We start from the raw sequence: 15,830 nt of genomic DNA on the forward strand, positions 1-15,830 counted from the left end.
AGGGAAAAAAGGCAGTTGAGTGGCAGGAATGTGTGTGTGTGTGTATGTTTGTGTGTGTGTTGGCCAAGGTTATCTGAATCTTGGAGTCCTCAGTTGCTCGTTGGTGTGGCTGAGTGTTTAATGGTCACTAGGTGCTGTTGCTGAGGAGCTTAGTTCCAACACGGCCTGTGGAGCATTAATCACTGATCTGGCAGACCAGTCCTCCTTACTCTTCTACCCCCTTTCTCAACTCTCTGTTTCCCCCCTTTTTCATTTGGTCCCTTAATATTATTGAAAATGCATTGAGAACACTCACACATGCACACAAATGCGCACGCATGCACACACCCATGCACACACACATTTTTACTCTTCCTCCCCAGCTCCATCGCTCTCATTGAGAGTGTATTTCCACTTGTTGATAGTGTCCCATATCGTGTATCTATAAGGTTGTGACGTAATGTCTTTCTCTTTCTGCTGTATAGTCAGATCCTTTTTTTTTAGGATTCAGCGTACAGCAATAGATTGCCTGGTTAGTTGAGTCATTTGGTGTTGGTTGGATTTTGTTTGGTTTAGTTTTGGTCACTTACTGTATTTTGACTATTTAGTTAACTGTGGTTAGTTTGTCAGTCTCTGCTTAGTTTGGCTGGGTAAGTTACACTGTGGTTGGTCTGTCATTCTGGTTAACTGTTGGTTTGGTGACAATTTTTGGTTAGTAGGGTGTTGTGGTGTTTTTACTGCATCCGTGTATCAGGTGCCAAGCTAAACAACCTGAGGCCTGGCATCTTACTGGCACAAAGACATGATACACCTGGAGTCAGATTTCACTCAATGACACACACTACAGCTCACTGGGACAGACAGGCCTGCAAGTGTGTATGTGTGTTTGTGTAGGTGAAAGGGAAGCGCCCATAGTAAAGAGAGCCACATCCATGAGTATGCCCACTGCTGCCAGCGTCACGTCAGTCCCAGCTTCATGTCGGTCTCTCTCCTCACTCCCCCATTCCACCTCTTTCCTCACAGACTCAAAGCATTTCTGAAGTGATCTCTCTGCTTTCCTTCCCTCCTCTCCGCTATCCTGTCTCTTCTCTCCTCCCTCTTCACCTCTCCTCCTTCTTCTGTCCTCCCTCTCTCACCTTCTCCCATCTCTCCTCCTTCTTTCATCCTTCTCTCCTAGCTCTTTCTTACCTCTATCCAAACTCATGCTACTTAATTACACACTAGGAGGGGCTGAGCAGGAGGGGATGGAGAGAGGGAGGGAAGGGAAACAAACAGAATGACAGAAAGAAAAGGGAATCGGTAGATGAAAAGGAGTGAGAGTAAAATAATAAACCTTAGATATACCTTAGAACTAAAGTGGACTATAATCACCTCTCTACTCTGGTTAATGATGTTGGAGTGTTCTTCTAACTTCTAACAATTGTTATCTGGACTTACGGACAATTGATGATAGTTGACGAGGCTGGCTGACAGGTCAAATCGGAGGGCGGCTGAGTTACAGAGAACCTTCTCTGTGCCTTCTGATGCATCAAGGCTTTGACTAACAACCACCTGTGAGCTGTTCTTGACAGGGCAGCTACTACGGACAGTCAACTCTATACTGTCAATACTACCTACTACAGACAGGAGAGAGGGGATAGAGGGAGTTTGTCTCGACATCGTCGTCACTTCTGACCTTAGTGGACGTACCATGACTTTTTACTGGCAGATAGTGGGAGACTGAACAAGAGAGAGAGAACAGGTGGACAGAGTGATATAAATGCGACTGAGGGACCGGAGGGGTTCTGAGCTAAGGGGGGGCTCTCTTGGATTGACACGGATAGACAGAGAGAAGGAGAGAAAGATAGAGGGAAAGGAGAGATCTCTCCATCTCTGGGACAGTGTGTCAAGATGCAGTTGATGTTTTTCCGTGAAGTGTGGGAGATGGAGGGGTTGCAGACAGTGGGGATACTCCTGGTGGTCTGTAGCTCCCTCAAACTGATGCACTTCCTGGGGCTCATCGATTTCTCCTCCAGAGGTAAGATACAGGGGGCTGAGGGCTGGGTATGAGACAGGGGACAGATATAGTTAAAGGACAGGAAGGGTGGGGGGTTAGGGACAGGTATGGGTATAGGGGTAGGAGAAGAGGCAAGGTTATGGGCTGGGTACAGAGGGGCTTGAGGTTAGGGAGAGGGTTAGGGTGTGGGAGAGAAGTAGGGGTAGGGGTTAGGAACATGGGGTAGGGACTGGGATTAGGGTAGGTTGAGATCAGGCTGAGGATCAAGTCCGAGGACAGGGAAGGGTTGGAGTCTGGGATAGGGGTAACTGTAGAGTTGAGGTAAAGGAGAGGCAGACATGAGCAGTAGCAGGATCTGGGGCAGGAGTAGGTGTAGAAGGTGGGGATTCAGGCTGGGGTAGGGCTAAGAGTAGGGGCAGAAGAAGGGAAAGAGAAAAAATAATAGATTAAAGGAAATGTTTTTTATTTTTATTTGAGAAGGGAACGTCTATGTACGGCAAGAAGACCCAATCCTTAATCTGTCTGATAAATGGTGGACATTAATGGCTGTAATTCAGGTCATTGGGTGTCTAATCAAGCGTGTGTACATTTTTCAGTACACTTTCCAAATGTCAACTAAACAAAATACGCTAGACAAGGTGGGATCTTTTTGTCTCAGTAAAATGAATTATGTGAGAAATATTGATGGACATGCTTTTATGTGCAAATATTGATATAATAACCATCATATGGAAGTAAACGAGTCACGCAATGACATGTTGCGTGGTCCTCCCACGATGACTCGTTGGGAAAGCATGCAGTTTATTAGGCTACAGATGAAATAAATTATGAGGAACTTCACAGGGTCTTATTCTGATGACATGATGAATGGCTGAAGTTTGACAAATAAAAATAATTTCGCTCTTTTGTCAATAACAATAATCTCTTCATATATAGGCTATACGTGTGCTCTAGCTAACAGTGAGCAGATAGCGCTGTTGGCTAGAGCGCACTTGCCAACATCAGAGTGGGCACATTCACTATATAACCCACATTTTTTATGAGAAAACAATCAGTAGAGTTGAAAACCCATTTAACTTGTATTTGTTATTCGGTACATGGGAATTTAGTCGCAAAAGTTTTTTTTTATGTGCACTACGTCATCACACACAGCCTTTTATCTGCAACGAGTTAATTTGATAGAAACACATCTCTGGTGGGAAAATGTGTTTTTTTTATGCAGATTTTTGAAAATTTGCATGAAAATATGTCACCAATTGGTTGACCTAGCTTGTGTCTACATCTATTTTTCCTCTCTCACTCTTCTCTGTGCCTAATGGGCTGTCTATAGTTTATATTACTAATGGACAGATTCCTAGATGGTTAGTTGGCCATGGATTATAGCCGTTTGAGGGTAATAGTAGACACGTTTTTCCAAAGCATGGTTTGTGTATAGGTGCTCTCAAGGGAACACAAGGCAGAGCTAGCTGAAACGACACAAAACAATTGCTTTCCGGACATTCGTTAATTTGAGATGTTAAGGTCAATTTCATCAATTGCTTTTCCTTGTAATTGGAATGTACACTACCGATCAAAAGTTTGGGATAACTTAGAAATGTCCTTGTTTTTGAAAGGAAAGCACATTTTCTGTCCATTAAAATAACATCAAATTGATCAGTAATACAGTGTAGACATTGTTCATGTTGTAAATGACTATTGTAGCTGGAAACGGCAGATTTTTTTTAATGGAATATCTACATAGGCGTACAGAGGCCCATTATCAGCAACCATCACCCAAATATTCAATTTTATTTGGAATGGCAAGCCAGACAAAATTAAATGGTCCTATTTATGCAAGGAATATGAATTCGTAGGGCAAAACTTAAGGACTCAGTCATACAAATGTTATACTTAAATCCGAAACTGGTTCTTTAGCAGATTAATAAGAATGTCTCATTCCATGTTCAAGAATGGCCATCTTCCTTATCTTCAGATTACAACTTCTGACTTTTGGTTATTTGAAAATGAAATAATCTCCAAAATATTGTTCTTTTTAAAAGAAGCCATCGAAAGTTGGGTGCAATTTTAGTTTAATCCACCAGAAAAGACAGAAAAATAATACAACAAATAATGTGGTTAAACTCAAATATACTAATTGATTAAAAAAAATAGCATTATAAAAATAAAGTTATAATCTTTGTAAATGATATCATAAATAGGACTGGTGGAGTTATGCCACACATGTAGCTAACAATATAAGGAAATGTTTGCTCTACCAAAAATGACAACCAACTAATTGCAGCAATACTTCCAAAATGGAAGGCAAGTGGAAGGGGGAAATGTAAGGAACTTGTCTGTTGGCCCTGCATTAAAGACAAATATTGGTTGAAGAAAATTGTGATAACTAAAAAAGTATATCAGTTTAATTTAAAACTTCTTAGGGATAACCCCCATTTTTTTCAATTTTCGCCTAAATTACATACCCAAATCTAACTGCCTGTAGCTCAGGCCCTGAAGCAAGGATATGCATATTCTTGGTACCATTTGAAAAGAAACACTTTGAAGTTTGTAGAAATGGGAATTGAATGTAGGAGAATATAACACAATAGATCTGGTAGAAGAAAATAGACCATCTTTGAAATGCAACAGAAAGGTCCCAGTTCTAGCCATCAGTCTGTTTGTAATTCCTATGGTGTCCACAAGATGGTGGCAGTGTATGTGCAAAGTTTCAGATAACTTGAAGTATGAGCGAACTACATGACATTTAGTGTGAAGTCACCCAGGTACATTTGGGCAAATCGTGAAGGAGACATTTGCATTCATTTTACATTTTTCTGCAAGAATATCGTCAAATCTGTGTAGTTTGACTTTGATTTAGCTTCCAAGTATTAGTAGCCATATTATAAGTTCAATATTTGCAAAACAACCAGTTTTCATAACCTCATAACTCTGAATATTCGTATATTTTTTCCAAAAGGAAAAGGCATGCTGTCGTTCAAGGTTAGTAGCAACATTTTATGACAGATACAGGGTTTCCCATAAAGCCCAGCTCATTGGCTATCTAGCTAGCTTTGTTTGACCCCAATTGGTGCTTATTTGACAAAGTTAGAGTCATTCAAGTGAAGATCGCCCTTGTTATCGGCGTGCCATGAAGGCGTCGCTCTCTGACCAAATATGGTGTCCTATAGGATATACTACACCCCTAATGATATAGTGAAGTCTGGTTACGTTCTAGGATCTCTGAGGAATACATACGAACGTGATTTGACTGGTTGAAACAACGTTTAGGGTTAGATTTTCACAGATTTCTTTCTTTGCAAATTGAATGAGTGGAAATACAAAATCGATCGTGCATGCTATATGGACCTTTTTAAGATATGAAAAATGATTTTTATCTGACAAATCGACACTTCATGTTATCTCTGGGACCCTTTGGATGATAAATCAGAGCAAGATTTCAGAATATAAGTACACATTTCACCTTCAGAGGTGAATTTATCAAACCTATCGCGGTGAAAAAAAGTTTTGTTGTTAGGAGCTGTCCTCAAACAATAGCATGGCATATTAACAAGAATTTAAGCTTTCGGATGATATAAACACTTACATGTACCGACATTTGCTGTTTCTCTAAAATCTGCAATCGTGACACAAGGCGCTGCATGATTTATAACTGTCCCGTTGACGGGACGTCTATCCTTAAGGACTCAAAAATTGACCGCTGTGCCATACAGATAGTTGGGAAGAGATTTTCAATGTACCTATTCCATGGCATATGGTTTATGAACTGATACGCAAAATGACACCGGATTCAAAACTTAGAGTTTTTCAATTTAAATGATTATACAAAATTATTGCAACCAATAGAATGTTATATATACAGTGCCTTGCGAAAGTATTCGGCCCCCTTGAACTTTTCGACCTTTTGCCACATTTCAGGCTTCAAACATAAAGATATAAAACTGTAATTTTTTTGTGAAGAATCAACAACAAGTGGGTCACAATCATGAAGTGGAACGAAATTTATTGGATATTTCAAACTTTTTTAACAAATAAAAAACAGAAAAATTGGGCGTGCAAAATTATTCAGCCCCTTTACTTTCAGTGCAGCAAACTCTCTCCAGAAGTTCAGTGAGGATCTCTGAATGATCCAATGTTGACCTAAATGACTAATGATGATAAATAGAATCCACCTGTGTGTAATCAAGTCTCCGTATAAATGCACCTGCTCTGTGATAGTCTCAGAGGTCCGTTTAAAGCGCAGAGAGCATCATGAAGAACAAGGAACACACCAGGCAGGTCCGAGATAGGATAGGAGTAAAAACAAACAAAAGATAACCATAGTTAATTAGATTGTGTCCGAAACATTTATATAGTATGTATAAGCTGGAAGTAGAAGCCTAAGTGTTGTTGTTAATTTGTTTACTCCAAGTAGGGGAGGGGTGGTAGGGTTAGTGGAAAATAATATTTTAGGAAAATATATTTTTAAAAGGTGTGTGTCTGTACAGTATATAAACTCAACAAAAAAAAGAAATGTCTCTTTTTCAGGACCCTGTGTTTCAAAGATAATTCATAAAAATGCAAATAACTTCACAGATCTTCATTGTAAATGGTTTAAACACTGTTTCCCATGCTTGTTCAATGAACCATAAACAATTAATGAACATGCACCTGTGGAACGGTCGTTAAGACACTAAGAGCTTACAGAAGGTAGGCAATTAAGGTCACCGTTATGAAAACTTAGGACACTAAAGAGGCCTTTCTACTGACTCTGAAAAACACCAAAAGAAAGATGCCCAGGGTCCCTGCTCATCTGCGTGAATGTGCCTTAGGCATACTGCAAGGAGGCATGAGGACTGCAGATGTGGACAGGGCAATAAATTACAATGTTCGTACTGTGAGACGCCTAAGACAGCGCTACAGGGAGACAAGATGGACAGCTGATCGTACTCGCAGTGGCAGACCACATGTAACAACACCTGCACAGGATCGGTACATCCGAATATCACACCTGCAGGACAGGTACAGGATGGCAACAACAACTGCACGAGTTACACCAGTAACGCACAATCCCTCCATCAGTGCTCAGAATATATGCAATAGGCTGAGAGAGGCTGGACTGAGGGCTTGTAGGCCTGTTGTAAGGCAGGTCATCATTGGCAACAATGTCGCCGATGGGCTATAGTTTTGATGTCTTTACTATTATTATTCAATGTAAAAAAAAACATTTTAAAATAAAGAAAAAACATTGAATGAGTATTAGGTCTATCCAAACATTTGACTGGTACAGTATGTGTATATGTACAGTGTATATATATTTATTTTTATATATGAGGGATTGGAAATGATGCAGACAATTAAGTTGATGGAAGCTACAATCTATCTGCAATGTTAAAGCTGATCTCCCCTCAAAAACAAATTTGATTAAAAAAAATATTATGTAGGGAATAATCTCACCCTGTGTGTGTGTGTGTGTGTGTGTGTGTGTGTGTGTGTGTGTGTGTGTGTGTGTGTGTGTGTGTGTGTGTGTGTGTGTGTGTGTGTGTGAGTGTGTGAGTGAGTGAGTGAGTGAGTGAGTGAGTGAGTGAGTGAGTGAGTGAGTGAGTGAGTGAGTGAGTGAGTGAGTGAGTGAGTGAGTGAGTGAGTGAGTGAGTGAGTGAGTGAGTGCATTTTGGCTAGGGATAGAGCAGTGTGTGATTGACTCAGCCCTAATGGCTTTGATGTCCCTACATGGGCCAGATCAAACACACACACTCCATCCCGTCTCCCAAGGCTACGCTCTGTGTGTGGGTGGGTGTGTTCCAGTACCTATAGCTCTAATGTCTAACCTCGTACTGCCTATTTTGGCAGCACACCTGTAGGGGGTGGGACAGAAAGCATATGGGGAAGAAAGGGAGTGACACGGTCAACAGATCAACAGCTTGTCCTTAGTACATAATAGGGATTGTGTCAACCTGTGTGTGTGTGCGCATGCGTGTGTTCATTCGGAGGTGTGTTAATGTATTGGTATAGTTACGGGTCATACAATACTGGTCTTTATCATGGCCTTCATCCCTCAGACTTCTGGAGGTCTACTAAAAGTAGTGAAGTTGCTGTTACTACGGAGATGCAGGTGCTCTCTTCTTCTCTCTGCCTTAACTTTTAGGACACACAGGGATACAGTATGACTTCGCTCTGACAGTACCAGGTCTGATTCTTACTGAGTGTGTCCTCGAATTGCACTGTGATTATTCTTGGTTCCAAGTTGGGTTGTACTTGTACTGTTTGTGTGGTCAATGGGTTGAGGGGGAGTAGTGAGTAACATGGGCTGATGGATGAGTTCTGATTAATGAGTTCTGATGAATGAATTCTGATGGATGAGTTCTAAAGGATACGTTCTGGAGTTCTGGTGGATGAGTTCTAATGGATGAGTTCTAGTGTTTGAATTCTGATCTGTTAGAATGTGAGGACTGGTAGGGTTTGAGTCGTTTGATCAAGGTCCAGCTGAATGCTGATCTAACACGGATGTTTTCAAAGTGTGAGGCATGCCTCACCAGGAGGTTACTAGTGACTGTAAAGGATTACATTTATAAAGTAACCTACCCAACCCTGTGAATGATGTAATTGATGTTCCACATTTAAATAATACAATTAGCATGAAATAATTCAACCCCCCATGTCGTTATACAAGATATAAACCTCATTAACAGTTAAACATTTATTTGGGGAGTTATTTCATTTGTTTTATGTGTCAAACCTCGAAATCAGACACAAACAAACACACGTCATAGAATTACGCCCTCCTCTCCATTCTTCTGTATGAAATTGCACAATCTCCAAACATATTGCGGTGCATGTTGGGATACCACTTTGCTCTGGAGCCTGCAGCCTTGCTGGCTTGGTTGAATAGGCTATTGGAGGGTCTAATTAGCCCCTACACCCTTGATAATCTTTACTCCCTCAGCTTTGGGACACGCACATATGGCGGGGGGGCGCGTGAACGTACAAATGTAGGGCCGTGGGGAAGGGACTGGTTAGGGATTCAGCATAACTGTATTCGGTTCTCTAATAATGAATAAATATTAGACCTGTTTCTAGTTACAATCGTGTGGAAAACACACCTTTTAAAGCAGTTTGGTGGCTACATTTAAAAAGAGGGGTATTCCAGCTTTCCAGTGCTACCACATTTATTTCACAATTCCTAAAATTGCATGCATGGCATCGTTAAAAAAATGCATACAACCAGAGTTTGTCGCAGAGCTCTTAAAGGGGCAACAGCGTTTTTAAAGGGCAATGACATACTTTGTAAAATAAACAACAACAAAAAGGTTTTCGACTGAATTAACTGTATATTTTGAAAACACTTCTATTCATTTAAAGTCAGTTGCATGTTAATTAAGTTGTGTCCAAAAAATATAAAATAAAAGTTGTTTTCTAAGAGTTTCATTGCAGCTATTTATTTTAAAACAAAATGTAACTGTGTGTTCTGGAGGTATATATATATATATATAATGGAAATTATTGTCTTGATGTTCCCTGAAAGGAGGCCCACTGTCTCAGACTTTGAAAACGCCTGGAGTAGAGAGTTGGGCTTTAGCTCAACCGGCTAACCATATGGCTTTTCTCTAGGAGGCATTAGGGCTATCAAAAACGATTGTACTGGTAGTCTAGGAATTGCCTAGAAATTGTGTTGCATTGATTCCTAGAAATCTCTGAAAAGGTTACATAAATGTGGATTCTTACCTCGTAAGAACCCTTTTGCCTTTCTCTGTTTGCCATTGACTTCCCTCAGTTTTCTGTAGTCCATTCAGACTGAAGATAATTATGATTTCATACTGAGTATTAATTATTTCTTTGTGTTTGCCAATGACTCACCCGTAGAGGGCTGTGTATGGTGATGTAAGCTATCAGCTGAAATGGACGCACACGCCCGTCCTAGAAAAGCCAGGTCAGCAAACCGAACCGTTGCCCTTACTATGGGAGACTGCTGTGCATGCTTCAATGAGTTGCATGTTGCTTATGCTGTGTGTGCGTGCGCTTGTGTGTGTGTGTGCATGGTTGTGGGTGTGCATGTCAGTTTGTGTGCACATGCAGGCCTGCATCTGTGAGTTTTTCTTCCTTTGAGTGTCTGTGTGTGCTCTATGTCTAACCTCTGCTATGGTTGGTGATTACAGGTAACACTCCCACCATCAAAAGTAAAAAGACTATAAAGCAGAGATTCCTCAAGCTGCTGCCCTGCTGCACGCCTTCCGTTGCTGCCTCAGTCAGTCAATGCAAGTGACTCTTCAGTCTTCACTCTCCCTACACACACATACATGGGCCCACAAATGCACACACACACAATCTTACTCTTACACACACACACACACACACACACACACACACATCTACACACTCACGGCACACACACATGTGCATGCTTACGCACAGACACAGACGCAGACACATACACACACACCTTCTCTCTCTCGCTCTCTCTTTCTCTCTCTCACACACACATACTATATACAATATATCTGGATATATCTCAGTATTATTGAACTGTGTGTTCTGGAGGTATTTTACAGTATTTTTGTCTGGTATGGTGTGTGACTGATGTATGTGTAGAGGTGAGAAGTGAGATGCGGACAGACAGTCAGCCCTGCTTTGCATCTTGGGATAAGAGGAGAGGAGGAGTGAGGCATGACTGTGTGTGTAATAAGGTTTGAATAGAGGAAGAGAGGGATGAGTGGAGAGAGAAATGGATGGGGAGTGAGGGAGGGAGGGATGGAGTGTCATATTGCCTGAAGATCTGAGGACTTTTGTCGTTTCACTGATGTTTCGATGGTTTACTACTACTTTCAGTGAAAGTTATCGTCAATGAGCACATCGGGTTACTAAATGAACTTCTCCATAGACATTCAGGAATCTCACGGGGTGATGTTGATATGTTTTTGTTTTCTATTGATGACTTGATGACTACCTGTCTTTCTTTGTGCACTTCAGTTTTGGAGAATTGTAATACAATGTAAATGTAGCAATTTATCATCTAACGGTATGTTTTAGTAAAGCTAATATCTGCTAACAGTAATGTAATGATATTTCAACAGTTCATAATTAACATTGATTTAGTTGGCTGTGTTTTTACCATTATTATTACTAGTACCAATTAAAAGGTGTGCCAGCCAGGAACCTGTAGGAGTAGCCTATAGCAGTGGATGCTGGTGGGAGGAGCAATAAGTGTACGGCTCGTTGTAATGGCTGGAATGGAATTAATGGAACGGTATCAAACACATCAAACATATGGAAACCACATTTGACTCCGTTCCACTGATTCCACTCCAGCCAATACAATGAACCTGTCCTCCTATAGCTCCTCCCACCAGCCTCCACTGACCTATAGGTATATCTAACAGTGCTCTCTGTCCCACAGACAGCGTAGAGGATGACTTTGAGTTGTCCACTGTGTGCCATCGACCAGAGGGGCTGGACAAACTACAGGAGCAGACCAAGTTCAACAAGAAGGAACTACAAGTTCTCTACAGGGGCTTCAAGAACGTGAGTTTGGGGATGCGGGGAAGAGAGGGGGTGGGGATATGGGAAGGCTAGAGACCTGGGGCTGAGGGTTGGGAAAATTGCACCTCTGTCAATCAGTCGAGTCACGCTGTAAAATATATATTTTTTTTAATTCAGTCGGGATCTCAACTTACTGTTCAGCTTTAGATTAGTAGAATACAGAAGGTGCAATTCTGAACTTGGTTATATCAGTTATCTTATTGTTACAGTATATGTGACTGACCGGCTTGATTCGGTCTTATGTAGCAAAATTTGAAATTATGTTTTTTACATTGGATAAAAGTAGAAACTCAGAGATAGAAAATGATATATCATACACTACAGTCGAGGAACAATGGGAAAGTAATTCTGCTTTGAAAGTTGATAAACTTGTAACCACACTTTTGAGAAAATGGCCTAATGAATGTTTTGGTACACCTACTGGAGAGTTATTTTTTGTCTACACCCATTCAGCATCGATCACACCCTCTTAAGCCTTAGCCCCACCCATCTCTTTAAGGATTCACATGTGAGACCATGTGCTAAATAGAGTGAGTATGGTAGTGTACTAAACAACCAAAGATTTCAAGACTAAAGGCTGGTTTTTCGTCTATCGACATGTCTGTAGACAGTTGTGGCAGTGACATCATGAGCATTCTATTGTTGTCTCACATCAACCTTTTCGTTGTCATTATGAAAAAGTATAAATACAAAAACTACAGGTTGCATGACATCAGCAAACTGGTGGTCCAAAATAACATAACTGGTGTATTTTAACACCAATTAACCCAAATGAAATTAGCACATGTCAATCTAGCAAACCAGCAACTAAAAGCAACTTTCTAAACAATGTTTTGGTTCATGTCTAGCTTGTTAGCTAGCTAGCTAACATTAAGTTAGCTGGCTAGCCAGTTCAAATGACCATATCATATAGCTGACAACGTCTTAACTTTAGACAATTTGTATTCGCTATTAAAGGAAAATTAATTACAAGTTAATGGCGTGCTAATTACAGAAAATAGCTTACAGTTGTGAGTGTGATGAAATAAAAGCAGGGCATTCTACTGGAGAATTGTATAACTTGGACATTATCTCGTTGGCCTAACATTATATCCTAATTTGACTTTGGTGTAGGTTATGCTGTTCTTCACATTACTGTCTCTCGTAAACACACACTATATCAAATAAAATCTTTATTTGTCACATGCACAGGATACAGAAGGTGTAAACGGTACAGTGAAATAGTTACTTGCATAACAGAGTTTTTTGTTAAGACATGTAGCTAGCTACCTAGGTAAACAATGAACCATTATCCCAATTCATAACATTACTACCCTGCATAAATCTGTAAGTAGCTAACCAACTAGGTTCAATGTTAGCTTGCTAGCTAACATTAGGCTATAACTAGCACTGCAAATGGCTTTGAGATACAAATAATATTACTACACAGATCATACATGTAACATTAGCTAGTGAGCCAACTAGCTAACATTAGCTAGCTACCGGTACGCTTTAACTTGCAATGAAAATGACTTCATGACTGAATTAGAAATGTATAATATCTGAAAATGTAGCTAGCTAGACTCTCTTACACACATGGATGAATGATTCTCCTTCTCTGTCATGGATGCCATGGTTTCCCTTAGTTTGAAAATGTAGTCCGGAGGCAGGTGTTTTATACAACAACGGTGTTCTCTTTTCGACTCCCTCTGCATATTTGCAATCAAACGCCAGAATTTTCTCCATCTCCTTAGTTATCATACTCTAATTCCACTGGAAATTCCACTGATTTCTTTGTGATATCTTTAAAAAAAGCTGCATTAGAAAGGATTACCTACACATATTGAGCAGCTCATGTTATAGACAGAAGCATGCTACATGGCAGATCAATCCGAACTCATCTCTCGGCATGTCCAGCCCGTCCATTATCTCAGCCAATCATGACTAGCGGGAAGGTTCCTAACTTTTTTCCATGGCTAAACCAACTAGGCTCGTAATTTAACAATTGTATTTGTATTTACAGATGGAATACACATTTGTTATTAAGGCACATGAAAGTTAACATGTTCTAGAAAGCATTTCTGCCAAAAACTGCATTTTGATTTTTTTAAAATCCCTATGTTCAAATGCCTCTCCTGTGAAGTAGTGACATGTGACATACGCCTAGTTTCCTGAATCGAGTCACATATGTCACTCGCTGACAGTCACTCAATTAGCCCATGTCAATTAAAATGGTTTAGATTGGTAAATTAGTCTAGCCAGCTATGTAAACTTGTAGTAATCATGGCCGAATAAAACCTATCCAAAGCAAAAACCGTAGACAGATGGCAGAATTTGCGCCAAACTGAAAGCGTGAATCATTGCATTTAACCATGGCAAGGTGACTTGGAATATGGTTTAATATAAACAGTACAATTATGCCCCCCGTAAGGCAATCAAACAGGCAAAATGTCAGTACAGTGACAAAGTGGAGTCGCAATTCAACGGCTAACAAGCAGGACCTTTGTGGCAGGGACTCCAGACAATCACGGATTACAAAGGGAAAACCAGTCACATCGCAAACACTGACGTCTTTGCCAACTTTGAGGATAACACAGCACCACCAACACGGGTCTGTGGGCTCTCTTTCTCGTGAGTAAGACATTTAAGCGTGTTAACCCTTGCAAGGCTGCCAGCCCAGATGGCACCCTAGTCGCATCCTCAGAGCATGCGCAGACCAGCTGGCTGGAGTATTTACAGGCATATTCAATCTCTCCATATCCCAGTCTTCTGTCCACACTTGCTTCAAGATGTACACCGTTGTTCCTGTACCCAAGAAAGCAAAGGTAACTGAACTAAATGACTATCACCCTGTATCACTCACTTCTGTCATCATGAAGTGCTTTGAGAGGCTAGTTAAGGATCATTTTACCTCCATCTTACCCGGCACCCTAGACCCACTGCAATTTGCATACCGCCCCAATAGATCCACGGATGATGCAATCGACATTGCATTGCAAACTGCACTATCTCATCTGGACAAGAGGAATACCTACGTAAGAACACTGGTCATACATCTCAGACCTCAACAACATAGTACCCTCCAGGCTCATCATTGAGCTCGGTTCCCTGGGTCTGAACTCAGCCCTGTGCAACTGGGTTCTAGACTTCCTGATGGGCCATCCCCAGGTGGTGAAGGTAGGAAATAACACCTCCACTAGGCTGATCCTAGACACAGGGGCCCCACAAGGGTGAGTACTCAGCCCCCTTCTGTACTGCCTGTTCACCTATGACTGCGTGGCCATGCACTCCTCCAACTCAATCATCAAGTTTGCAGATGACACAACAGTGGTAGGCCGGATTACCAACAATGACTAGACAGCCTACAGGGAGGAGCTGAGGGCCCTGGCAGAGTGGTGCCAGGAAAAATAGGAAGAGGAAGCACGCCCCCATCCACATTGAAGGGGCCGCAGTGGAGAATGTGTAAAGCTTCAGGTTCCTCGGCATACACATCACTGACAAACTGGAATGGTTCACCCACACAGACAGTGTGATGAAGAAGGTGCTACAGCATCTTGTTCAACCTTAGGAGGCTGAAGAAAGTTGGTTTGCCCCTAAGACCCTAACAAACTTTTACAGATGCACCATTGAGAGCATCCTGTCTGGCTGTATCACCGTCTGGTACGGCAACAGCACCGTCCGCAACTGCAGGGCTCTCCAGAGGGTGGTGCGGTCTGTCCAACGCATCACCGAGGGCACATCTACAGCTCCCGATATCACAGGAAGGCCGAAAAGATAATCACCCAGTTATCATCCAGAAGGCGAGGTCAGTACAGGTGCATCAAAGCTGAGACCGAGAGACTGAAAAACAGATTCTATCTCAAGGCCATCATACTGTTAAATAGCCATCCCTAGCCAGCCTCCACCCAGAACCCTGCCATGAACTTAGTCACTGTCACTAGCCGGCTATCACCTTCGGTTACTCAACCCTGTACCTTGGAGGCTGCTGCCCTATGTACATAGACATGGACTCACTGGTCACTTTAATAATGGAACACCGGTCACTTTAATAATGTTTACATACTCTTTTACTTATTTAATATGTATAATACTGTATTCTTGTCAAGGCCATCCTATTCAACTATTGCTGTACATACACTATTCTATCCTACGTATTCTAACGATATACTACATATTCTATCTACATACTATTCATAATGTCTATACATCCCATCACACACATATGTATGTATGTGTATATATATATACAGTTGAAGTCGGAAGTTTACATACACCTTAGCCAAATACATTTAAATTCAGTTTTTCACAATTCCTGACATTTAATCCTACTAAAAATTCTCTGTCTTAGGTCAGTTAGGATCACCAC

The 15,830-nt window shown here is 41.2% G+C and overlaps 1 protein-coding gene across 2 annotated transcripts in view; it reads left to right on the top strand.

Moving 5' to 3' along the window:
• Positions 1–15,830, top strand: part of LOC106576844 (Kv channel-interacting protein 2) — a 102,762-nt gene that overhangs the window by 68,542 nt on the left and 18,390 nt on the right. The window contains exons 1-2 of one of the 2 annotated variants that reach the window (XM_045700687.1): positions 1,836–1,996; positions 11,343–11,467. In XM_045700687.1, the coding sequence (XP_045556643.1) occupies positions 1,870–1,996; positions 11,343–11,467 (252 nt within the window). In that variant the 5' untranslated portion in view covers positions 1,836–1,869. Of the gene's footprint in view, positions 1–1,835; positions 1,997–11,342; positions 11,468–15,830 lie in introns of those variants that run through there. The other variant, XM_014154317.2, reaches the window with a different exon arrangement.

The sequence above is a fragment of the Salmo salar genome, chromosome ssa18 (assembly GCF_905237065.1).
Source record: "Salmo salar chromosome ssa18, Ssal_v3.1, whole genome shotgun sequence".
Taxonomy (NCBI): Eukaryota; Metazoa; Chordata; class Actinopteri; order Salmoniformes; family Salmonidae; genus Salmo; species Salmo salar.